This window comes from Triturus cristatus, chromosome 11 (genome assembly GCF_964204655.1).
Source record: "Triturus cristatus chromosome 11, aTriCri1.1, whole genome shotgun sequence".
Taxonomy (NCBI): Eukaryota; Metazoa; Chordata; class Amphibia; order Caudata; family Salamandridae; genus Triturus; species Triturus cristatus.
This window is the reverse complement of record NC_140594.1, coordinates 321,207,285-321,233,534: the sequence shown is the minus strand read 5'-3', so window position 1 is coordinate 321,233,534 and position 26,250 is coordinate 321,207,285. Positions and strand designations below refer to the sequence as shown.

The 26,250-nt window shown below is 43.0% G+C and overlaps 1 protein-coding gene across 3 annotated transcripts in view; it reads left to right on the top strand.

Annotated features, from left to right (window-relative positions):
* The first annotated feature begins 681 nt into the window (after window positions 1-681).
* The window catches only part of VSIG10 (V-set and immunoglobulin domain containing 10), a 239,837-nt gene continuing 214,268 nt past the window's right edge, over window positions 682-26,250 (top strand). For 2 of the 3 annotated variants that reach the window (XM_085634496.1, XM_085634497.1), the window contains exon 1: window positions 682-1,150. In XM_085634496.1, the coding sequence (XP_085490622.1) occupies window positions 1,081-1,150 (70 nt within the window). In that variant the 5' untranslated portion in view covers window positions 682-1,080. The remainder of the gene's footprint in view (window positions 1,151-26,250) is intronic. The other variant, XM_085634498.1, reaches the window with a different exon arrangement.

Here is a 26,250-nt window from a genome sequence, read left to right as displayed (position 1 = left end):
AAAAGACAAATTAGGTAGCAGTGCGCAGCGCATTCTATGGTAGTATGGTTTTTATCCATTTGAGCATGAAACAACATTTTTGTTACATCTGCAAATGGTATGGCAAAGATTGTAAACCTATAACGATGCTATATAATCCAATACAAAATTAGTCCTTAATTCCGCTGGCCCTAACCATTGTTTATTCATCGTCATGAAAGGTAAACAAGCCGGCAATATTGCAATTAAGCCACACTACTAATTGTTAGCGCACCTTGTAGAGACCAGCTTCAAGAATTCCTCCCTTGTGCAGACCGAAGATGTTATTAAAAACAGTCTTTTTTACACAACTGTACATTCTTAACTGCACAAAAGTTCTCTTCTTTTTGCTGCTGAAAAACAAATAATGCAGTCCAGAATTTCACTATTTCCAATAGACGTTTTCCCTTTCAGATAAAAATACCCTTTTCTAGGTTAACTATCCTAAAATAAATATGTAATATAAAAAATAAAAAAAACAGGCAGCAGATAACTATAATATGGGCCTATATTTACATTTCGGTGTTCTGGTGGCATTCACAAATCTAATGATGTGTCACCAGAACCCTTTGGTGGCAGTACTGAACCACACTGCACGGTTTCTAGCCCCTGCTCTAGTCGTGTTTACAGGCTGTCTGCTCTGGCTGTACCTGTGCAGGGAGTGGCTTCCCTCCTCCCATCTAATGAGGTAGAAACCCGGAAGAAGCCTTTGGACGCCCAGGAAGGTGGAGAAATGTCACGCTGCAAACCCCTCGAGGATCCGAGCCCCCTTCTGCCCCCAACCTTCCAGTGCAACCCCACGTGGCTTTAACCTGCTGTGCGCCCCTTTAATTTCTTGTAGTTCAAGGGGGGCCTTGCTTACTACATGGAAGAAACGGCAGGCGTGCGCCGCCCCCATCCAGCAACTGTTTGTTTGCACCCTGCTGCACTGCGGAGGAAAAAGAACTCCATCTAAATTGTTAGCTTTCTCCGTAAGTTCCCCGTAACTAACCACCCGTTCCTTTCCCACTTCGTGACTCCCCCTCGACTTTTCCGGAGTTTGGCAAATACCGTGTGGCGGAGATGCTGGCACTCGCGCCCACCCGTGGAGTCCTCGCGGCGCTAGCTCTGCTGCTCTGTGACCTGGCTGCAGGTAAAGTGCTATTCAGGCTACCTGTTGCTTTGTGGCTTAGCTTCGTGGTGAAACCGCCTAATTACAGGCCCTGTGAAAAGGGCGGATCTTTAATGCCTCATTCACAGGTCTCGGTGTAGCCATCGTATGGTGTGAGTTTTTATGAGGTTTGCATGTAATGTGTTTTGTAGGTAAAGCGCTGTGATGCGGCCGTTGCTCGTACTTGGCGCAATACTTAGAGATCTGAACAGTCAAGAGGAACGGCAGACTTGTAGGTCATTCATTCAAGCTGTGGAAAAGTTTTTCCAAGCGTGTTCACTTAGCACCCATTATATTTGTATTCATTAATTAATCGAATTATTTATTAATGCACTGATTTGTACTCGTATAACCGAAATCTCGCTCTGATTGGCTCAGAGGTTATTCTTATAGGGCTAACTTCTCCACATTGCTACAGTCTTGCAAGAGGCAATCTTTCCTTATTTCACGAGGTCTGGCTTTGCACAAGTCCATGCCTTGTGTCTGCTGGGCACGCACTTGCCCTGAATCGGCAAACCAGGTTTATTGCACACCTATTCAATCAATCAGTCATAGCATTTGTAGAGCGCGCTACTCACCCGGAGGGTCTCAAGGCGCTGGGGGAGAGGGGTCCGTTACTGCTCGAACAGCCAGGTCTTGAGTTGATTCCTGAAGGAGAGATGGTCCTTGGTCAGCCGAAGGTGGATGGGGAGGGAGTTCCAGGTCTTGGCTGCCAGGTAGGAGAAGGATCTTCCTCCGGTGGTGGCTCTGCGGATGCGTGGTACGGCGGCGAGGGCGAGGCTGGTCGATCGTAGCTGGCGGGTGGGCGTGTAGGAGGTCAGGCGGTTGTTGAGGTACTTGGGGCCCTATTGCGATGCATACTCCAAAATACGCTTTTGTACCCAAATTTGTATTTGGGGCGCAATATGCAGATACTCGCACTCGGATAGAGAGGAGTGGGTTGTGAGGCCCTTTCGCCAAGAAATAAGCAACGTTCATCGGCACACTGGGAGGTCATAGACGTCTGTGGGGCCGTGAGAAACATATTTGGTGGAGTCCCACATTTGATCCTTTGTCCTTAACTTGTACTTTCCCCAACCATACTCTCTCTCCCTGTCCACACTGAAACATCCCAGTATTCATTGTCAGCACATGGAATTCCAATCGACATGTTTGCTTTACCGTTTTAGTCCCTTTTTCCTAGCAAAAAGACCGCTTTAGACCATTTTTTTGTTGCATATTTATATAGCGCGAACTCGACCCAAAGGTATTGGAGCGCTTTACATGAGCACCGTATTTGCATTACACATTCAGGCACGGGGAGATTAAGTGAATTGCCCAGAATCACAGGATGTGGACGCGCCCCCGAGGCTCGAACCCCGGTTTCCAGCTCCAAAGTCGGACCACATCGTCTCCATTAATTGCAATGTGGTGCCCTCCCGTGTCCACCAGTGAACTTAATGCCGCATCAGCCCTGGGCCAGTAGGCCCCAGTGACACACGGCTACCAAAGGGGCCCAGAAAGTTCATGCGCCCTAATGTAACCTGTATCATCCTAGTAATGCTAGAGCCGTGAACCATGGGTAACATCGACACACCTTATTTCTGACTTGTGCCACTCCTGGCCATTATATTTCCATACGTTGCCCTACATACAGCACCGAAAATGTAGCATGACTGCCAACGTACCACTTTCACCCACACACTGTCAGCACAGCCCCATCTGCGCGTGCAGCAACGTTTAGGATTAAGGCCCACAACTCACTCTCACGATGTGCCTCGGTCCTGATCCATAACACGCTCCCAATTCCAGCCAAGAGGCCTCACACTACTCTTCCAGTGCAGCTCAGCTGTTCTGCTACTTTTCTGACCTTCCCCTCCGCCGCCCCAAGCTCTGGCAATGCATGGCAATTCAGAGCTGATTTACAATGTCTACATTTTTCGGAATCCAAGAAATTAACAACAACAGTTGTCAGTGTCGAGTGATAAAATAGGCTTGGCGTTTTCAAACAAAAAATGTACTTTCGTTTGGCTTTTCATTCAGGTGCTCCACCTTTCTCACCTCTTTCCAAGGCTTATCTTTGCTCTGATTATATTTCGTGAACATTGTTCTCCACATCTCTACCATCCTGTGAAAAGCAGGATTTACACATAATATCTATATGTGGAGCTACGCACATGTTATTATGTTTTTAACCAGAGGAGGTGGAAACACACTTCAGAGTTACTTACAAACTGACGCTTCCTGTAGCGCAGGGGACTCCAGGCTCCCCTGGCTCCCTTAAAAAGCATCTCTTTCTCATGGCTGGAATGACATGGTCATCTCTACGCCTTGGCATCTTAGCTTTAATGTGAGCCATTCGTTTCTGCTCATCCCTTAGCTGAAGTACAGTCAGTAGCTAGCAAGGATGCTAAGGGCCCTGGTGCATGCAATGGAAATCGCCCCTTTGATTGGTGTTGTGGTAAAATATCAATTATCAGGGTTCGATGGGCACTAGGGCACGGCATCTGCTGCACCGATAGTAGCTTCGCCCCTGAGTGCAGTGCCATGTCTAGAAGAGCCCAGGTCAATTAGCCCGAGCATCACCCTACCGCCACCCCTCCCCCCTCCCTTTTGAGATGGCCCTCCAAGCTCGACGGTGACCACTTCACTCCAAGTTATCATGGACATTGTTTCCAGTCCTGGATTTTAAAACCACGATCACTGATGCCTGGTGTGTTAGTCTAATTAACTTAATGGAAGCACACTTAGACCACAACATCCAGGGTGCACTTCGAACCACATTAAAGCCCGGACTGGCCATAGCGTCTGTGGTGACATGGAGTGGGATCGCCACGCTATTAAACACAGCTCCCATAAATGTAAGTTCAAAAGAGGGCATTTCAACTCAGAAAGAGGAAGCTGTTTAGAGCAATTCCTCCTTGTCTTGGGACAGTCACTGATTCCTGGGCAGTATTCGTTTAATACACTTTTGTGCATCACGGGTACCCCAAAGCCTCGGCACCGTTGCCCTACCCTTATAGTGCCTACATTGTGACGGTCTACTATATAATTACAATAGGGGTGATGCCTATGCGATGGAGAAAGGTTCGACGGTCCTCGAATAAGTTTTGGAAGTTTTGTGTTTAAATGCACTGCTGACAAATCGTAGTCCATATTCAATAAAAGTGAAAATACATTGTATCAAGTGTGCATCATACGGATGTCTTTAACCCGCTTTATCAGTGGCCCATGGTTCAAGTTGAGACACCTCGTTGGCGAATCTGCAGAAATTGTCCAAGGTCCCAAACCACCGAAAATAAACCGAGGCCACACCTGACGTCAAGGATGATGCTTCAGGGCGGCAAACGACTAGTTCTAAAAACCAGAGAAAAATGTGGTATCCACTTAATGGAGCTAACATGAATCTGCTAGTCCAGGGGTCTCCAACCTTTTCAGTAATAAGAGCTACTCATGGTCAATGAAAACCTTCTTGAGCTACTAACACTATTAGTGTTGTAAAAATGACCACATCAGGGAAGATTACATTTGTGGCCACCATGTGCCGGCTTACCAGTAGTGGTCACCTCACAGCTTCAGAAAGGGTTGCCAGCAGCAATGTAGAAAAGGTGTTTTTTCAATGTTGAAGGCCTCTATGTGGGTGATACATAGCAGCCTAAACTGCAATGTCGCTAGAACCAAGGAAGTGAGTTAGAAGGCTCCCCAGTGCTGCACGATTTATTACTCAACTATCAACTTTAAATATATTGTGGAAATTCAGTATTTTTCGTTTCTTCACATATCGATTTAGGAGCTTGAAAATATATTAGTCTTGAACATGCTTTTCAATTGTAATGTGGTGCATACATTAATTCAACCAAGCAAAAGTTTTTTAATTTAATAGACTGGCTGCACCCATTTACAGCTGCTTACAGGCAGCTGGAGGGCTACCAGGAGTTCACAAGCTACTTGGAGAAGCCTGTGCTAATCAGTGTTAGAGTACTCAATAACTCATGGTGCAGCCCAGTTACAAGCCCCATCAGTATTCAGCATGGGGACTTCTGTTGCTGGAAATGGGCTAGCACCCAAAGTAAATCTATTGCAGTGATCAGATTGCTCCAAAGCCACATGAATGTAATGCAGGCACCCATTCTGCCAGTCACACTGTGTAAGTCAGGACCCAGATGCAGGAAAGAAGGTGCCTCACTTCTTGAACTGGGGTGGAAGTGTGTGATGTGGGTGCATAGGAAGCCCAGGAGAAGAGGAGAGCTGGGGCTAGAGTGACATATCTTGAGCATCTCTGGCCTAATTCTGTCCAGCCACACCATAGCTGTGATTCTCTTTGGCATAATACTGTTCACAGCTGCCACAACAATGTCCACGATTGACATATTGTGAGCATTCTTGGAATTAGGCTGTCCAGCCCTGGACAAAACACTGGCCCAGGCTTATTGGTGTATATTTTTGTCATGTTTATGGCAGAGAATCCTTGTCCTAATTTTGCCACCCTTGGCACAATTGTGGGTAACCGTGGTATAATGAGGGCTATTCTTGACATATTGTCAGCATCCTTGTCATTATGGTGTCCAATACTGGCACATATGGTGACCCTGGCATTATGAAGACCACCATTAGCATATTGTGGGCATCCTTGAAGCCACAGTGTGCACCAGTGGCATAATGGAAGCCATCTGGGCATGTTGGCCATCCTTGGCCGGCGATGGTATTCCAAGAGCATGTGAGGCAGTCTTACAATAGAGTACTTGATGGAAATAAAGTTTAGGGACCAAACAAGTGTTTACTAAAAATTAAAACTGCTGTTCCAAGGCAAATAGTGTATTTTTACTAACTTTGTCAAGCTTTCATTTGGAGAAATTAAGTATTTTAATAAAAAATGGAAAGCGTGACTAGCAAAATGTGACTACTTTCAGAAACTGATAAACAGATGTTTCAAAACCAGAATTATTACATTTCTAAAACACATTTAAAGCTGATTGCTGAATGATCCTTCATGCTAGTTTTGGAAGACATATGCTGATGCTATGTCTTTGGCGCCAAAATATATTTTCTGCCATGGCTTTTATTTCATTACTCATGCAGAGGCATTTCATATTGGTAAAACGTTATATGTTACTCCCGTATCTCTGCCTGATGTGTATCGGAGGTCTTTGCTGGTAATCCTGATTAGTTGGGCTCTAATGTAATCTTCTTTAATGTGTTTATTGTTGTAGCATGGTTAACATTTCTAGCAGATGATGCATGCCAATATTTTGTAGATTCAATATGGATCACACAATTTTGAGTCTGTCTAGACTTTACAGAGTTCATCTACGTGTAAAATTACGGTTCTGGTGTCTTGACATAGTGTTCAGGTAAAGAACAATGGAACTGCGGCGCACTAAAATGAAGGGTTTGACAAAAAACACATTTTGGTCACGTGAATAAGGTAAGAGGTGCAAAGAGTCTCCTTGATTACAAAAGTACTCTGAATTTTCCTCTTAATATTTAAGTTAAATCAATTGAATGGGTGCCAGTGGTGGCCTGTAGGCCTCTGTGAGACTTGACTTGGCTTCTGAAGCAGCTTTGCCCCCAAAGAGCTATCCAGACCAGGACAGTTTTGGAGATAAGGGATAAGCTAGCCACTGGACGGGGCCTGGCCATGTTCTCCTCCCCAAATGTTCTGATAGCACACAATCCCGACTTCACACCTGTACTTTACTCGGGTTCCTGCCTAGAGTGGATTAGGGGCGAATGCAGAATCCTGCTGGACCTTTTTCAGGAAGCGACTGAATTTTGTCTCCCCGACGTATCACAACATCAATTTTTTAAGTTGCATCGTTGAGCACTGCACCCTCCCAATACTTTGGCGGCCACTCACTCCCTCACACCCTTTGAAATCCTGGTCCGTAATTGTGAGGGCACCTGAGGCCTTGTCTCTAAGAGGTATACTGTACTGCAAAAACCTTGCCTCCTACCCAGCCATCGGTATCAGATGAAATGGGAACTGGATAGCGCCAAGGACATCTCAAGAAAACAGTGGGAACTACTGTGACGTGAAATCCCCAAAACTCACAGAAGCATCCCGCAACAAGAAGTGTCTCATAGGATTATGCTGCAGTGGTATTATACCCTTGCCTGTTTGCACTCTTATCACCCTGCAACCTCAACCTCATGTTGGAGGTGCAGAGTGCAGGTGGGAGACTTCCATCACATCTGGTGGACATGCCAACCTATCGCCATACTCTAGAAAGAGATTCTGAGCTGCCTAAAAGGCGCCCTGGGCTGCCCAATTCCAGAAGACTACCACATAGTTATCCTGGGTGTTTGCCGAATGACTTTGAAAGCAATGACCCATGCAAACTGGTATCTAATCTGGCATATGACAGGTGCGGGGAAACAGCTCAAAGCCTTAACCTGGTAGTTCCTCAATGCCCCTCCTGGAGCAATTGACCCATAAGCTGCGTTTTCTCAGACAAAAAAATGAAGGCGCCTCTGGCAGCCACTCAATGATTATATGTTCCTGCTCGGATATTTATGCTTTCTGCTGCTGGACCTCACGCCCTACACTTGTTTGACTAGATCGGGAAGGTTTGGATGCACTCTCGCTTCCACTGACGGGCTACTCCGGAGAGGAAAATGTAGCTCCAGGGGATGCCTCCCCTCATTCCTCTCCCCTCTTCACCTCATGACAACACTGCTGCCTTTGTGTCATGGCTGGAGACTTCTCTGTTAAGTTTTGTTCTCCTACTCCCACCCCCCCCCCCCCTTTTTGTGTTTTCCTGTTGGGCTGGTTGGGCTTTTAATTCCTGCACCAAGGTATAGCAGCCAGAGGTCCCACAGCCCTTTCCTTGGGGTCTCTCACCAACGACCTAAGGTAGAACTCATGGGCCTCTAACCCCTTACCTACTTGGAAGGAGTCATAACTGACAGGCATCTCTCTACTCCTCATGGCACACTTAATGATATTTATGGCCACGCTTTGATTTTGGCAACACCTGCCCACGCCCCTTCGCTTGCTATGTAGCTCCTTTTGCCATGACTCTACTATTTTTGTCTGTATTGTTCATGACATATGTGCCCCTGCCTCAACCTTTGTATCTTGAAGAAGTTTGATGTGTTGTTGTAATGTCTTGTGAAAACTCAATTAAGCAGATTTTTATTTTTATTATCAGACCACTTGCATTGCCATATGTTAGTTCTCTGGACGACGCAAACTGGGGAAACATGATTTGTTTTACAGTATAAGTAGGTTTCTGTAGCATCTCATCTCTTGAATAGATTTTCAGAAATGTTCACACCCCTGATTATGTTGAAGATGAAAAATCCATCGGAAGTTGGAAGTTACTCTATTGCCAGCAATCTTGCCCATCCTTCAGTCTCTAAATCTTCCATCATGCACTCTCGGCAACTTTGCAACAATCGCTCCAATTTATTTTATATCTTGACAATATTAATACCATTGTCTAATCTTTGTCTTGAACTACCTTCTCCTTTTTGGCTATCGACAATCAGCCTCCGCCCTTTTCTATGGCATCCTATCTTACGAGTTTAGCCCTGCATTTTCCTTTATGATCTTTTTTAAAATAAGCTACATCTTGTCAGGAACCACTATGGAATCTGGTCCTGCTTGTATCCTGGCCTTTCCATCACCATTGCTCTAACATTCAGTTGCAATGAATCTTTAGATTCAGGAGAAGTTTCTTTACTTGTTAATTATTATCAATTACATTTATAAAGGACGAATTTCACCTAAAATGTATCTTGGCTCTATGGTGAAATTCTCAGAGTTCTTTTTAGAGAAAACCACAATTACCAACAGTACAACTTTAATTAGGCTCAGAAGAAGGTCATGGTGTCTTGTACCATGAAGAATCTTACTATTTGGAGAAGAGACACATATTCAAGTGCCCCATAAAGTGTAGGAGACTATCACTGGCTCTTAGAGGGGCCGTCAACTTATTCCAGATCTGGGCTGCCTTTATTGAAAAAGACTGGCCACCCTGTCCCCTTTTTGTAAATTTTGGAATGCATAGTAGATTAGTTGTAGGCAAATGCAAGTTCTTCATTGGAACGTAGTGCTTACATTTTCTTTGCACTAGCCTGGTTCCTGTTACTTTTATAGCCTTGTAGGCAATGCATGTCGATTTAAAAGTGGTTCTGTCCTTCTCCGGGAGCCAATGAAGTTTCCATGAGCGTAGCAGATGAAGAGGCATGCCTAGGTTTATCCAGAGCAATTTTTGCTGCTGCTGCTTGTACTCTGCACAGCCTTTTTAGTAGATATTCTGGTGCTCCAAGCATCAGGGCATTGAATTAGCCAATTCTGAGCTGCACTTTAGACCACCAACTTTCTAGTGGATTGTGACCGCAATAGAACAATTTTCCGCAAGGTCTGAAGTAATCCAAAGCATGTGAAAGTTGTTCTGCTGACATGTGTCTCCACTGAGAGATTATCATCAAATTAAACTCCCAAATTCCGAACTGATTTGGACGTTTCTAGGTCACCTGTACTTGTCCAAGGCCAAAAACTGATTGGGATTAGATCCAGATTTTCTGACGGTTTATAGTATAGAAACTCAGTTTTCTCACCATTACATTTTAGTGAGTTGGTGTTCAGACAGTCTGCTACATCTTTTAGACAGTTATGAAAGGCATCTATATGAGTATGTCTGTCTCTATCTAGTGAGAGGATCAGTTGTGTTTCATCAGCATATTTCACAAAACGAATGCGGTATGAGTGAATGATTTTCAACGGGGATTAGGTAAACATTAAAAAGAATAGGGCTAAGTGCCGAACCCTGAAGCACTGCATGATTAACCTTTTTAAATTCTGATAGATAAGGTCTTTCCGAGAGGTAGGATTCTATCCATTTTAGCAGCATCCCTGCCACTTCTACCTCTTTTAAACTGGCCAGAAGTATTTGATAGTTGACAGTGTCAAACGCGGCTGATAAGTCCAACAATATCAGAACTGCCGTCAGACCCCTGTTAAAAGAAACACTGAGTGGATGAAAACTCTGCTCAATTACCAATCCATATCTCTGCTATGCTTTGCATCCAAAATGACCAAATCCGTATTCCAATCAGCAACTATCTGCACAAGCCAATAACATTTATCACTGAGACCACTCTTGTCTGAGCCGCCAACGATATGAATGGATGATAAATATCAGCAAACATTAAGACTCTGGTGGCAAAGCAACACTCTTTTTTTTTTTAGATTTTTCTGAGGTGTATGACATGGTGTCCCACTCCATCCTCTTAAATCATCCCACTCACTTTGGCATAAAAGATCTCTACCTTCAGTGGTTTAGAGTGCATAGGCAGTTATTTTGCCTCCTTTCCAATTTGCATTCAAATCAAAGGTATTTGGTTTTCCTTGGGGCTCTTCCCTGAACTGTAAACTTTTTAACATTTATGTTCATCCCTTACCTGCTCCCATCCACTCCTTCCATCTGCGGTTCTATGCATATAAAGACAAACCATAATTGATTTTGCATCTCCATGATGCACAGCGCATTCTTCAATCTCAGTTCAAAGAATCTATGCAAGCCATGGACTATGATGCATTGCACCTGAACACAGGCACATCCTTATTTGGGGCAGCTGCTCTGCATGGTCCCACGCTTCGTGGCATGAAGGTCTTGGCCCTGCTTCGACCTCTCCTGATTCACTGTCTCAACAGCTTCCATTCTCAGGTTCAAGAAGCATTACCGATAAGCCTGACCGAGGCTTGCTATGGCCTCCAACCAGGAAACTGGGTTCAGGCTAAGGTATGGCAGTACAAGTCATCTCTTCACCTCGCTTCACCTGAAGTAGAGTGGTCCCTTCCAAATTCTGCTCATCATTAACACAGCAGCAAAGTGCAGAGGACTGCCATTCGTGTCTAAGCTGCAAAAGAACAACAGGCGCTGCAGAGAAGGAGACCACTGAGCGGGGCACTTCTGTCCCTGCCACAGAGTTGCAAAACCTTGGCAGTCCTAGCTTTTCCATTCTGATTCCTAAAGCCTTCCTTCTAAATGCACTCTATTCCTCGCCTGACGACCGTCAGAAAGACTCTAAATATTCCCATTTTGCTGTCTAACTGCATTATTGTTTCATGTCTTCGTCAATGCCAGGACACACCTTTTCCAGGTAAAGCATCGGTTTTGGGGAGATATCTTTGATTTGACCGGCAGAAGAAATAAGCCTTTAAGACTACAAAGCCTATATGCCTGGCACTGCACAATTAACCAGTTGCCAGCAAGCAACTATGATAAGGGCCAAAACTGGTACATTTCAGTTCTTCTTTAAAGAGCCATTTTTAAATTAAATTACTAGTATAATTAAATACCATAAAATGTCCTTTCTTTTATCAGAGATGGTAATTTAGCTAAAAAGGCAGTCATTTCTCATTTCCCTGGTATTTGCACAGTGTACAGAAAACAAATCGTCATGGGTAAGAGATTATGTAATGCACTTTATGTCAGCAAACATTGCGCCTTGAGTGCGCTGGTATTCAAGTACTGCTTCCACAGCATCAGTTAGGAAAGGTTTATTGTTTTGTTGAGCCATTTTCTTATGAAAAGAGGTTTGATTTTGTTCAGTTTTGGACTTATGCATCCGCGCGTTCATCAAACATGGCCACGGTAATGAGCGCTGGTCCTCATTTTGAAAGTTCGATTTTTTGTGTAGTTTTCCAGATTTTCATTCTTACACATGCACGACCATTCGCCTCACTCAGTGACAAGCCCTCTATCGATTGTTTTTGTTCTGTCAAATGTTACTGAAGGTGAAAGAAGGGAAAACAACCCCAACTGCCTAACATGAGGTTTCCTCAATAATAGGAAAGATGATTAGGTCTTATTGGCAGATGCTGAGAATGAGAGACTCGACTAATTTTTAGTAACAAATTGTAAGACTTGTCAAATCTCCAAGTTCTTGGCAAATGTGTATTTTAGAGAGAGGTAGGATATCCTTAAAGCCATCGTCTGAAACTTTTGTTTCTGGCAGAAAATGTAACAAAAGGGGTATTACACAATTTACATAATTTATAACTCACAGGATGCATTTCTCATTATCAATATTTTTATTCGTTGAAGGAGATGTTTCTCTGGTTTTGGGCCGTAAAAGGAGATTCTGACTGTTTTCAAGCGTGTTTACAGTGTCCTCAATTTGTAAAACGTGTTGGTGTAAAAAATAATAATAGATTGATCTCCTAAGTGTGTTCACGGTGCACTTACATTTGCCTGCTGAAAGATGTGTTGTGTTGTCAGACTAGAAACATGTTGACAATCTTTAAAAAGGGAGTGTAGAGATGTATACTATTTAAACAACATTGTTTAGAACATTTTTTTTTATTATGAAGTTGACAGATTTTTGTATAACCCAAACATATGTTTTCTTCTTTCAGTTTCTTGAATTTAAGAATAAATTGTGTAAAATGTCAGTAATACTACCCATAGAAGTCCCCAAGTAAGGCAAAAATCCAGAGCCATGCTAAACAGTGCATCTAATCATCCTATTTAGTAAGTGCTTCGTACCAGCAATTAGCCACTTTGACAGAAAAAGGAATGGAAGCATGCATTAAGGGGGATTTAGGGTTTGGTGTAGTGGGAGAATCGTGGTGTTCCTGCCTCGTCAAACCAGCATTTTATCAGCCCCAAAAAGAAGTGTGGGAAGCATCAAGTTTGCACCTGCAGAGCCTCATCTGACTCCACCAGTGCAAACCTTTGACCTGGCGGCCCATGCGCCACACCACCACCACATCATGTAATCCAGGCGCCCGCTTGGCAAAGTCACAGCCTTCACTGAAGCTGCTCCACAGGTAGTTGCAGTAATGCTTCAGGGATCCCCACCTGGCAGATGGGGATCTCTGGCTATGGCAGGTGGTCCTCCACCAGGGAAACATAGGTCAATGCCTGCTTTGACCTGGTGTGGGGGGGGGAGGCTAAGTGACCGTCAAAATAATTTGCCTAGTATCACACAAAACATTGAAAGCATGGGTTATAACTCAGGTTGCTTGTTTCTACATCTGGCACTTCAACCACTAGATGCCATTATCAACAATGAAGTGTAAATCACAAGAAAGCATTGAGACAATAAGTCTGTCCCTGAACTACCAAGGCACCAAGCTCTGGTACATATATTGCATTAAAGCTTTAGTTTAGGATAACATGTCTCTGGGCCTGTCATTCATATACACATTGGCATTAATCCCTACTAAGCACTTCTATTTTGAGAGCACAATGAGATGACATTTTGGCCAGCATCAAACAATGGTGGTGAAGCGAGCAAGTTGGAATTGTAGCTAAGTGTCCTGCATCTACATTTAAAAACTGGACCACTAATGTAATCTCCTCCATAAATGTGAATGGTGTTTTAAAGCGACCATCACATGAAATACCTGCCAAAACGTGATCTAATCAAAAACACACGCTAACTTCTATTATATTGCAGCTTTTGAATTAAAGTAGCATTGTTTTCAGTCAAGGTGTCTCACTAGCTTTTCATACCAGTAAAATGGCCTAGCTCACAATAAACTTTAATTGGCGTTGTCTTCTTTTTGGACACTGTGACGATGCATTTTTATTATATATTGTCTTTCTTCATACTGATAAGCCAACAATAAACTTTATGATGAATAAACCACGAAATAATATTGCTTGCAATACTGAGCTCTACTCCTTACATTTTATCGTAGAACCTACACTTGGACTTTCCTTGTGTAATATTTTCTAACTTCATCCATTGCAAAGCTAATCTTATGAGCTACAACAGCTGTGTATGTATATATATATATATATATATATATATATATATATATATATATATATATATATATATATATATATATATATATCAGAATTCCTTCCACCACTTCCTCAGTCTCCCGAAAATCCTCGGCAAAGGATCACAGCACCACGATCGGCAATTAAAAAAGAATGCTTTATTCCTCACAAGGTGTCACAAGGTAACATAGACGGTAAGGACGGTCTACGCGTTTCGGCTCCCAGCCTTCTACTATATATATATATATATATCAGATGGGATTAGGGTGGCCGGACCTGTTTCGGACAGAATTGTGTTAGATTGTCTGCTTTCACAAGCAGACACGAATGTAAACACTCTGATCAGCCTCCCTGTAAAAATCGGGTGGTGGTACTTACAGGTTGAGTTCAGGGCCAGTTCTAGGGTTTGAGGGGACCCTGGCAGAATAGGAGCATGTGAGACATCTCTAAGATGTGACATCACAGGAAGTAACATCAAATGAAAATTAATTTTCTGCCACTGTGGAAGCAGCTTGCAGAAAACTACATTCCTATTGAGGCTATCACTAAAACGGTTAAAAATATTAATCCAAATAAAGTACATATATTTTAAAGCCATATTACATGGAAATACATTACAATAGCCAAACTGGCTGGAAAAGCTATGCCTAGGTCTCTTCAAAATTTAAATGTTTATTACGATGTTCATTAATTGTTTCTAGATTAGGGCATGATTAAAATTCCAAGTCAGATTGTCCCAGAACGATAGAGCGTGACTCCCAAGGCCCTCCTTTATGTTAGCGAAGTTGAAGATAAGGCATTTGGTTTTCAGCAGACATGGGAAATCAACACAATGGATACACACTAGATTGAGGGAGTGAGCTGCAGCAATTAACATAAAGCGTAGATTCCAGAAGATAAAAAGAGAAGACCCCTCCAATGTTAAACACAGGTGGGGTGGCTAACATATTGACACCAAATGCTGTCCCACATCTGCACACAGCGCCTAAATACAGCAATTGCTCTCAAACTCCATTGTTAAGAGATGCAAAGAACTGAACTAACTTTAAAAAAAATACAGACGAAATGGGTAAAAAGAGAAAACCATGTGTAACCAGGGAAAAAAGACTGCCAACGCTATACCGGGAGGCAGTCCCACATCACACTGTACTTGCCCAGGCCGGCCCATTGTCATTCTGCACATGACAATGAGTGGGCTGGCTCTGCAAGCACAATCAGACTGACTCTGTCCACACCAACCTTAAGGCTGCAGCGACCTTTGGGGTTCTGCACTAACATCCAAGCCAGCCCAGTTTATCTACAGTAATAAAAAAAACTGATGTCAGCAACTCGCTCGGCCTTTGGCCCGTCGGTCAATTGTGGATTCTCCGCCTTTCCTATCCAAGCCTTTCATGCGCTTCACAGCACGTAGGTCTTGCAGGGTGCGCTACTGTCTGTTATAACTTTGCAGGATACTTTGCGCACGCAGAGACGCTTTTTGGGTATTGGGGGGCTATTTGTTACAGAATACATTTTTGGGTGTTTTATTCCACAACCCCCTGCTCTAAATCGGTCCCTTTTAAAAGCATAGCTACGCTGGCTGGGGAAGCTGCTAATCGAGTATGATTAACGTGACATGCTATATTTGAGTCACAATACCTTTTATCACCTCCTGGAGTAAGCTTTGACTGCTCGCTATTGCCACCCTTGGAGAGACGAGTTTCTAAAAGGAATAGCTCTTAACTAAATGAAATAGTAAGTTCTGAAACAGCAATCGCAACAGCTGTTTACTCCACAGATGCTGCCAATCAATCACCTATTTCCCCCCGACCCAAAGAAAATGTCTCACAACATACTTCAGCATTTTTTCTTTTACAGGAAAATATTGTGAGACATGCGAGAACAGGGTAGCAAAGAGATTTTAGAAGATGTGGAGAAGTTTTGAGCCTGCTGAAAGTTTTGAGGAGAGAAACAACCACAGCTCCTTTTTAGTTTCTACATTGGTGGCAAGCAAGATATTGCAATGGGAGTTCAGGACAGCAGCTATGATTTTAGATCTCCGGTCAGAACATGTGCAGGAAATGGTCCCACTATGAGTGATATTTAATAGAGAGGTCATGGGGAATAATGGAGAGCACAGAGAGCAGACTGAAATTTAGCAGACACATTGAGGACAGTTCAACATCACAACCCTTTGTGAAGAATGTTACATGCATCTCAAAACAAAGACAATTTTTTTACATTTTTTGCATGGAAAATAAAGAGATCAGGAATTGCAAACTTTGGCAGATGGTTAAATGGACTTAGTAGCGCACACTGGTTCAAGAACATTTTTACCTGTTCCCCAGCCTCTTACTTTCTTTCCGTGATTCTGCCCACTTACATACACCTCTACTCGCCATGCTCTATCTTTAACCTCAATTCTTTCCAACCTATTACCTACTTTTGCTGGTTCAGTCCCCTCTTATACACACTTTACACCTGCATTATCTCCTCTTCATCTCTCACCAAGCGTTTTACCTTCTCTCTTGATTCTGCCACTCTTACATCCATTTTTCCGTTCAATACTCTACTCTTTTCCTGTCATCTTTCCAACTAGCATCTCACCTTCTATTGCCTCAACTTTGTTTCACTGGTTCTTTCCCCTTTACATCAACCTCTCCCTTTTTACACCAGCCTATTGGTAGTTATGCCCCTCTTACATCTACATCTTACTTCCATACGCCGTTTTTTATCACTCTTCTCCCCATAGCCTCTTACTTAGTTTCAGCAGTTCTCCTTCTCCACATCCATCTCTCCCCTTCGACCCTCCCACTCTCTGAACATTTTTAAAATTTTTGCATGGATTCTGCCTCTTCTAACATTACTTTCGTTTGCATGCCATTAAATGTGGGCAAGCCACTGAAAACTTGAGCCAGAGGACTGCCTTTCCTCAGCTCAAGGTCCTCTCCGAGACTTGAGCAAAGAGTTCACAGAGGGGAAAAGTGGCCTAGTGGCTACAGCTGCAAACCATGCGTCAAGGGATAGCCAGGCTTGAATCCTGACCTTGCTTCAGCATCATGTGAATCGAAGCAATCTCTATGCGAGAACAAAAGTTTATGTAGTCTGTGTCTGTTGCAAAGTACTCTTATGTTCATGGCCAAGGTTTGTGCTATGTAAAACTGCCAAAAATACAATATGGATCCTGATCGTCACCCAGGCTCTATTCTCATCCTCGAAGATTTAAAGACAAAGCATGAGGCTTTAATGTCCTAAAGAGTTACCCATTTAGTGGGTGAATTGCACAGTGATAAACTGGAAAATCTAGGCTCAGTCCTGGCTTCCCTGCTTGACCAACTTGTTTAATGCTAGGCAAATGCTTTATTTCACCAACTTCCATTTGGTTCATTATCCCACATCAAAGCACTTTCAAATACTTGTAGTCAAGGTGTGTGCTGTACAGCACCTCTTGTGTTTGATGGAACAGACTATACTTTTACTACATGTTTAATAAGAATTTATCCCACATATAGGGTACACATGAACCCTAACATGCCTCCTAATCAGGTCCCCTTGAGTTATGTGATTTTTCGGTCACTGAATTTTCTGCATAATTGTGGATTTGCCGTTTAAGCAATATGCTGTATAATCTGCAGCTTTTAACAAAAAAATATTTTGTTTCTAATTCAAACAGATAAAAAAAAACGATAAACAGTTACTAAAAGCACAGCAACACTTGTTGCTGCACAGTGAAAGCCCATTGCAAAGGTTGGCTGGTCATCTTTCTGAGGCTCATTGCTGTATTTGAGTGTCAGACTCGTAGTAATGAGATTAAACCTTTGTCCCTATAATAGTATGGTAAAAATGACAAAATAGTGAAGTAATAATATCACAAAATGTGCAGCATAATCTCATGTACTAAGGTAAAAATGCCTGCTTGTTAAAAATTGTGATGGCAATGTCTCCCTTTCTCTATCCTAAGTGAGTAACACCCATTGGTGATGGACATGATTCTTTATTTTATTGTGAGCCCTTTAGATCATCCTGTTATTCAGTCATACAGAGGCAGGGCTCACTTCACACCTAAGGGCTCTTTAAGTACCCATCTAATTGCTGTTTTCATGTAGATGCAGCAATTAGATTTTCCGAAGCCCTTTCAGCCCAGGGCTGCCAGACCCAGGCCAGGGGGGCCCCTTACATATCTCCACAGAGCTTTGCAGCACTGCACCCCTGCTGCTCCCTGGGGCCCTGTAACATTAGAGTGTTTTTAAACAGGGGCAGCTCCTCCATTTGAGTGGAGGAGCGTCACCCCAAAAAGAAAAGCCCCAGTCCAGAGCTGAAAAGTCAAATAGTAATAAAGTTTATTTATTACCATTTTATTTTGCAGCAACCAACCCGTCCCTAACTGAGTGTCAGAATGGAGCAGCGCCTTTGATGCTGAGTGGCAGCAGGGAACTGTGCACTTAAGTTTAAAATGTGCATGTCCCTTTGGCCAGCTGTCTTTTGACGACCAGCCAGATATGCACATTTTAAACTACTCTGCCCCGGTTGTCTAAGAACGCTTGGTTAGAGAACGTGCAGGCCTCCAGTGCTCATAAGAGCTCTGAATGAGGCCGCTACCACTAATCCTGGTGCTGCTCTCATGCTGGTGAGAGCAGCACCAGGATTGGGTAGAGGAGTTGGCTGGGTCTGGTGCTGGAGGCCTGCCTGGAAGAGAGAAGACCGGTGGCGGAGGACGTTGCGTCGCATATCATGGTAAGTGTGTTTTGTTTATTTTTGCCACCTGCCTCACAACCCTCGGTACATACCAGCCACCACTGTTTTTAAATGCAGTGATCTGGTGTGAGACCCCTTAGTTGTAAGCGGGAGCGAGGCCCTGAGCAGCTGCCCACACTGCCCATGCACAGCGTGTGCCCTGCCTGAGTTTCACAAGTCCCTTGCTGGGAATTACCCTCTACGTACTGCAGTTGCCATTAAGATGCACCATGGAGAGATGCAGAGAAGATGACATCAGGGACTGTCTGGATGCCATGTCACCATGTTGCTGCTCATGCAAGGTGTGAATAATACAATCGGGCAGCACAATGCGAATCCTTCCACCTGCCCTAGTACAGGGCAGAGCAGTACTTGGAGACACACAGAGCAGAAGATGTTTATATGAATGCATATGTATCCAGGACATACAGTGGGCTGGGTCCTGCTGATGCTCAGCACTGGCAGATCTAAACATCAGGTGCTGAGACAGGTCCCTATTGGGCTCTCTATTTTTGCCCGTACCCTCACGATGAAAAAAAAGAAATCTTAATTCAGCAGCAGTACCACCCTTCGCTACCTTTGATGTAACTTCAAAGAGACTCAGTATAGTTCATTTACAGTCTTATCATTTCAGAACTGAAGCATTTTCAATATTATATACAACACAAGCCATAGTTGTTGCTTATCTTATTCAACTAACAACCATTAACAAAGCCAATAGTCCTAGCTTATTGTAGGTGTATTGTTACTTGTATTATATATTTGGATGCAATGACAGAAGCAGCAGAATACCAGTCGGGCGGAACACTATGCTCACTGGCATAACAAAACTTGAGGGGGTCCCCCTGCAAGGTAATTGGAGGGTGCCTCTCCGGACTCAATCAGGAGTTCGTCGGCCAGAGTACTATGCTGAGGGGCCCCCTGGAGATTGCCCCCCCCACGCACAGTGGGGGTTGCAGGGGCCTGTGTTACTCCACTGACTTTGCTAAGTACAGATTTTTAGCTTGGGTGTCTTTAAGCCACGCCCTTAATAACATCGACCACGCCCCTTTGAGAGACCCCCCTAGTTTTTTCACCCCACTTAAAGTCCTGTATGTATCTATGTTGTTGCGGACGCAGGTAGAAATGAAAGCTCAGGATAAGGCAGGGGGAGAGCTAAGAAGGGAAAGAGATTTACTGTGAAAGAACTGATTGAGGAACAAGCCGGAGGTTGCCTGGGCCTAGTGCTGAAGGCAGAAAAAATGAGTTGTAGATTCAGTGATAAAATATTTGGAAATGGTGGTTATTAGATAAAACGTAAAGGTGGCTTCTTAAGAGGAAGGGGACTAAAGAGCCATAAGGGGAGCGTAATGTTTAGGGGTGGCATGTGAGGCTAAGCCAAAGGATTGTGAATAGTTGTGAGCTCTGCTTGCTTAAAGCAGCCTTTTCCACAAACAAGTGGGTGTCATGAGTGGTTCCTTTCCCAAATCAATCACTAGGTTCCCCTCTTGTTGGGGGTGGTGGACACAGGTGTACTTGCACAAACCACAGTAGTGATGCTGAGGATCGCGTTGTGTTGGGTCCCACAGGCCTCGGGGGTCCCCTCTGCCAGTACTGGATTTCAAAGGCAGTGGAGGACGTTTGCTAGGTACTGGTTGCTCTGCAGCCCAGGCTTCACCCTCTGCCATGGATCCAACGCGCGGCAGTGGCGGCTGGTTAATTAGAAGAGTACTACATTCAGTGTTTTGGTTGGCATATGATAAACATGTATCCCGATAAGAGAATACAGGCCTTTGCCCAATTTAGGATGAGAGATAAAACATAGTTGCTGTGTCTATGCAAAGCAACCTCATTACCGGGGTTCATTTTCTGATTGGTTGCTTTCTAATCTGGAGACATTGAAAAAAAAATTATTGACTGTAAACAATACATTCAGGTAATCAAGTTTATTTCATGAAATAAAGGTCTGGTACATATAAGTAATCTGCCCCGCTTTTTAATGGGAGTATGGGGAATCAGGCAGTGTATTGTTGACTCCTGAGTACGGTATTGCAATATTTATTGTTGCTGTTAACATTATCCGTATAAAATCCTAGCCCCACCCTCTAATCTATTGACCCTCCTAAATGGGGTGTTACTGGAACCCAGAAGTACAAGCCATTGGCTCCAGCTACACTGTGATATTCCATGGCTAGCATTGTCTTTGATTAAACTGTTTTGCAAGATATGGGTATCAATGACTTTTATCATGGTTTTAAGGATTTTATGGATTTTATTGTTTTAAAGTGTTCATGTGAACTGTATTCATGTGTACTTTTTTGGAAGAATTTGTCGAATATAGAATAAAGAAAGCAATCTGCTCTTTTGCGCTCCCTTATTTCTCTGTACTTTATCAACTTGGACTGGATATATGAATCCCTCTGAGATAACCTGAGAACGATTGCACCTCACCTTGAATCCGCAAAGGCATGCTCTTAGATATGAATAGCTCTGATCACAGTATTGCCCAAAGATGACTTAGGAATGTTGTTAGCAGACATGTGGCATCTTCAATCCTTAGAGGATGTAAAAGCTACACAATTCCAAAAATAAAAGCAGATGCTGGTGATAAAACGGCGGAGTGTAATGATTGAAAAGTGATCTATAAATTCAAAATGAAGGTTTCATGCAGTTAGGTACCCACTGATAGTCATTCATTGACATTGACAGGACGAGGTAGGGAGAAGCTGACCGCGCCTGTTGCAGCCCATCACGGGAAGGATCAACACAGACACTTTTGAAAGTTTGTAAAGTGGAGTGATAGCATTAGATGCATATTATGTTCGATCAGTCCACAACCATGTGAAGTGCATGTGATTCCTATATGTTTGTTTGACTGAAAATGATTATAAAAAGGGTCGTACAGCAAATAAACCCTCATGTTAAAACATTCCTCCCTAAACACGAATGAATGTAAAAAAGTCCAACACCTGAAAGTAACAATAGGGCATTACCATACATACATCATTATCCCAAGGTCAAGCAGAGGGACAGTGGTGGATGCTGAAAGATAGGGATTGAAATGGGACATCATCTCTGGAGTTCATGGTTTAACCTGGCTGGTTATTCAGGTATGAACACTGGTTGCGCACATGTCTAGAATGTAGACAATGGGTCCAGATGTTCGATAGCGTGCGTGGCTGGACAGTGCCAATTTGGGATCAGTCCACCATATGTGTCAGTTTGTGATCACTGTTCAACAGTTCAGATTGTGAAATGGAAAAGGAGCGATAACGGAGTCAGATTAGTAGATGACGCAAAACGCAATTGGCATGGTAGACGTGAGCAGTAAATCATCTATCAGCAGATGCTTCTGGAGGCCTCAGGTTGACAGTGTTGGGGGCACTGTTGTCAGATTTCAAGCCTTTGATTCCTGAAGGCCAATGAGGCTTAGGTGGATCCAGTTACTGGGCTGTTTCATAGCGCTGTAAGACTGGTAGGATGGGGCAGGAGGCTCTCAGTATCCTGTTACCCCTGTGTTAGGCCTTCAGATCTGATAGTATGTAAAGGCTGTAGACATAATGCTGGTGCCCTTGGAGGGCTGGTGGGACTATGGTGAAGCCAGTCACTTGAGTCCAGTGTGCCTGAAAGGAGGTGGTACTAGAAACGATTCAAATATATGTTGTAAATGTGTTTCAGAGGGAGTAGTGGGTGGTTTCAGGCAAGAATGTTGCAGCCTGTGACTTTGATGGTAGATGAGAAAGGGTGTAAACTCATGAAGCCAAAAAGACCATTTCAGTGTAATCAGCAGTTGCAAGTGCTTTATACTCATGAGGCATCCTCGCCCTATTTTATCTTTTAATTGCCTTTGAGATACGCAATCTTTAGATCTTGGAAGCTGTGGTTGCATCCTGACAAATATTACACTCAGTTGGACTGCCCTTGGCTTTCTTAAAGCTGTGGCAGTGGTTGTTTATTCGCTCATGTATTTCTTGGCCAGTTTCCTCTGCACAATAACCACTGTGGAGAAATTTCACACACATTATTAAGCAAACAACATTGTCTAGGCAAATGTGAGCCTCCCCTGTATTTTGCAGTGCTTACCACTGTATCTGAAATATGGATGTTCTGGCCGAGTATAGTATACACTTGTCTGTTTGTGTGCCTTCATACTGTTTTCCCTGTTATGGACAGATAATTTGATTCTTATATCACTTAATCAGAGAAAGTGTGTCTGTCAGAAGGCAAGGAAGCCTTTTTGGAAGATCTCTTGCAGGTACTCATTTTAGGATGTAAATTACTAGCAATCAAGTGTAGGATTTCGAACTCTGGGCCGTATGTGACAATGAGTGAGACCTGATCTTGGGTCTCTTGTGCTCTGTATTTTTATAGAGACTTTTCATGCAGATCCTGATTGCCCTGTGGATCTGATTGTCCATAATTCTTTGATTGATTGTATCTGTGGCTTCTAAAGTCCAATCCTGTGGCCTTAAAGTTTTCACTCCACTCTATTAATTCTGAACGTAATCAATTGTATCATATAGCCTGGCTGAACATTGTGGCATTCTGTGTGTTCACTGTTGAAGTCTGGAGGGGGTGGAATGAGTCAGAGATGGCAAGAAAGAAGATTTGGATGGAGAAACAGTAGTGAATGCAAAGGATAGGTGTCAGTTAAAGATGAGCGGTTTTGAGAGTGCAGAAGAAAGGTTTCTTTTTATGACACCTATATATAAATGTTCACACATATAAACACACACACATATATTTTAATTAGACAGTGGGAGTTGCCACTGTGTATTACACAGTTAGGACCTAGTTACCATAAGAAATGGATTTTTGTTTTGCTAATATCTTTAATGCAGTTTGACAGATCTTCACAAAAAGTTCCATAGCAAAAGCTTGTCCAATCTAGCTCCTTCCCTGGAAGATTTGTGGTGACCCATCAAGCAGAGGCTGAGTAAAAGGGGTGGGGGACCAAAAACTCAATTTCAATAGAGGTTTTTGAACAGAGCTACAATCAAAAAGACTGACAGAATTACACTAGACTTGGCAAAAAACTAGATCTTTACCCAGAAAGCATGGTTTTTTGATTTGGTATAATTCCGTCCAGTAGTTTGATGGATCACTCAAAACTTTCCAGGGAGGAGCTGAGATGGATGAACATTTTTTGGGAAATTTCTTCTAGTTTCATCAATGGCCCCTAAATTATTAGCAAACCAAATAAATCTATTTCCTATGGTAACTAATTCCTAACTATAACTCCACAGTGATGACTGACACAGTGTGTTTATATGTGTATATATGTGTCGCCAGTAGATAGTTATAGTTAGGACCGTGTTTCCATAGGAAATCTGAAAATTCTATTTTGAATAACTTTGGCGCCGGTTGACGAATCCTCGCGAAATTTTCAAAAGTAATGGGACGCTCCTACCCTGAAAGCCTCGGGGAGAGTCGTCAAGCGGGGGCTGAGAAAAAAGGGGGGTCCCAAAATGCGTTTTCCCCATGCATTTTCCCATAGGACCTTTAGTCGAAGGTACAGCCCGAACGGCTGAACAGAATTACTTGAAATTTGGCAAAGAGGTAGTCCTCAGGTCAGGCATGTGCCTTTTGCATATATGGTGTCAATCTGTTCAGTAGTTCCTGAGAAAATTGCAGATAAATGTACATAAATATCTATAGGCACACACCGTGCGCGCACCATGCGCGAGCGTAATTCTGATTGGTGGTTACATGTCAGTCAACATTCGAATCGGTAGAAATCGGGAAGTGTCGGCCGCCGTTTTGTGTGTTTACAGTGCAACAGAGAAAAACAAAGGTGGAGAACGTGAAAAGGGGGCAGGGTAGAGAGTTCCTGACCCCCTAGCCTTTGTTAGGGGGTCCCTGAAGGACCCCGAAGGGTGAAAAAAACATTTTTTTTTTCAAAAAACCGCGGGGTGCGCGCACGGTGAAAAACCTAAAAAAAAAAATAATAATTTTTAAACAAGCCATTCCATATTACAGGATACACTCAATCTATAACTATAGACATAGGTAGTTTATTGTAAAATAAATATATAAAATATATACTAATACATACATAACTTAGCATTTAAAAAACCTTGCAAATTCACTTAAAAAACCATAGGTTTCACACATGTTATAGTTAGCTGGACATTTCACTCGTAAAAAACCATTGAAATTCCCCCGTTATAGTTAGTTCAGATAACTATAACTCGCGCGACCGCCACTCTATCACAAGGATAATGTCATCAGTGATGTCATGAGTGATGCCACTGACCATGTCATGAGTGATGTAATATGTGACGTCATGAGCAGTGGATTGCGGGCACGCGAGTTATAGTTATCTGAACTAACTATAACGGGGGAATTGCAATGGTTTTTTACGAGTGAAATGTCCAGCTAACTATAACGTGTGAAACCTATGGTTTTTTAAGTGAATATATATATATCATAAGACACGCATCCAAACGTTGAAAATACAAAACGCCCACAGATGCAACGGACTCCAGTATCTTGCTGGTGCTTAGATATACAGTTTATTTAATGCTTGTGCTGCCCATAATATATATAGTTTTAATGTTCAACCACGGAACGGGAGACAGGCACTCGTGGGGTACAGCAAATATTTTATTTATTGCCGTGCAGACACGCAAAACAGATGCATTTTGGCTCCTGCCTTTTTCAATGTCAGTGAGCCATGCGCCATGTTACATCATTTATACAATGCATAATAGCAGTGGCATAGACAGTGACAACGGCATTTCTGTGTAGGGTAAGACAAAAGACAAAAAAAGAGCCTCCTAGAAAAGATCACAAAGTTGGAGGAACAGATTCCACAGGATAAAGAAGAGCAAACCAATGAAGAACTGCACCAACAAATGAAGATGAGGCTAATAGCCTATGAGGAGACCATCAAACAACGAAAGCAAAATAAATTTGTGAGAGACAAGGGGGATTACGAGACTGGCAGAATACTCACATTTACTAAGAAATTTGACATTCCATGGAGACAATTTAATGAAGCCATGAATGCAAATTTACAGGTTGACAAGGAGACCTCAGAATCTGAGCTGGACACTGACCTATCTGAAGATGAATTGTCAGGTTCGAGTGCTGGAGCAACAAGTGGTGGAAGCACTTTTTTCAAGAGTATCCACTGATGTGACAGACCCAGTAAAGGACCTCCCAACGATACTAGCTCTCAAGAATGACATCTTACTCACAAAGGAGTATTATCAAAGTAAGCTTTGAGACAGCTACAAGACAAAGAATATTTTCAACCTACTACAAAGGAAGAATATGTACAGAGCATACTTTTGTTCCATGAGTTGTTGGACACTTGGAAGAGCAAAGGAATAATTGGACTATGATAAATATCAATTTCTCAAATGCGACAACCCAAAGATTCCAACTTTTTGCCATATTCCCAAACCCACAAACATACTACTTTACCACTGGGTGGCCAAATGTGTTATCCAAAGGAAGTCTTTTTGAAAATGCTTGGATTTATGCTGACTTTTATTTGTTCCCTTTCGTTAAGAACCTCAGTTCATACATAAGAGACACAATTGATTTTCTGAGACCAGTGGGAACAGAATGTCTTGTTAATCACCTTAGACGTAACCCATCTCCACACATGCATAGCCCATGCAGCAGGTCTTCCAGCAGGGAATTTGTTTCTTAAAA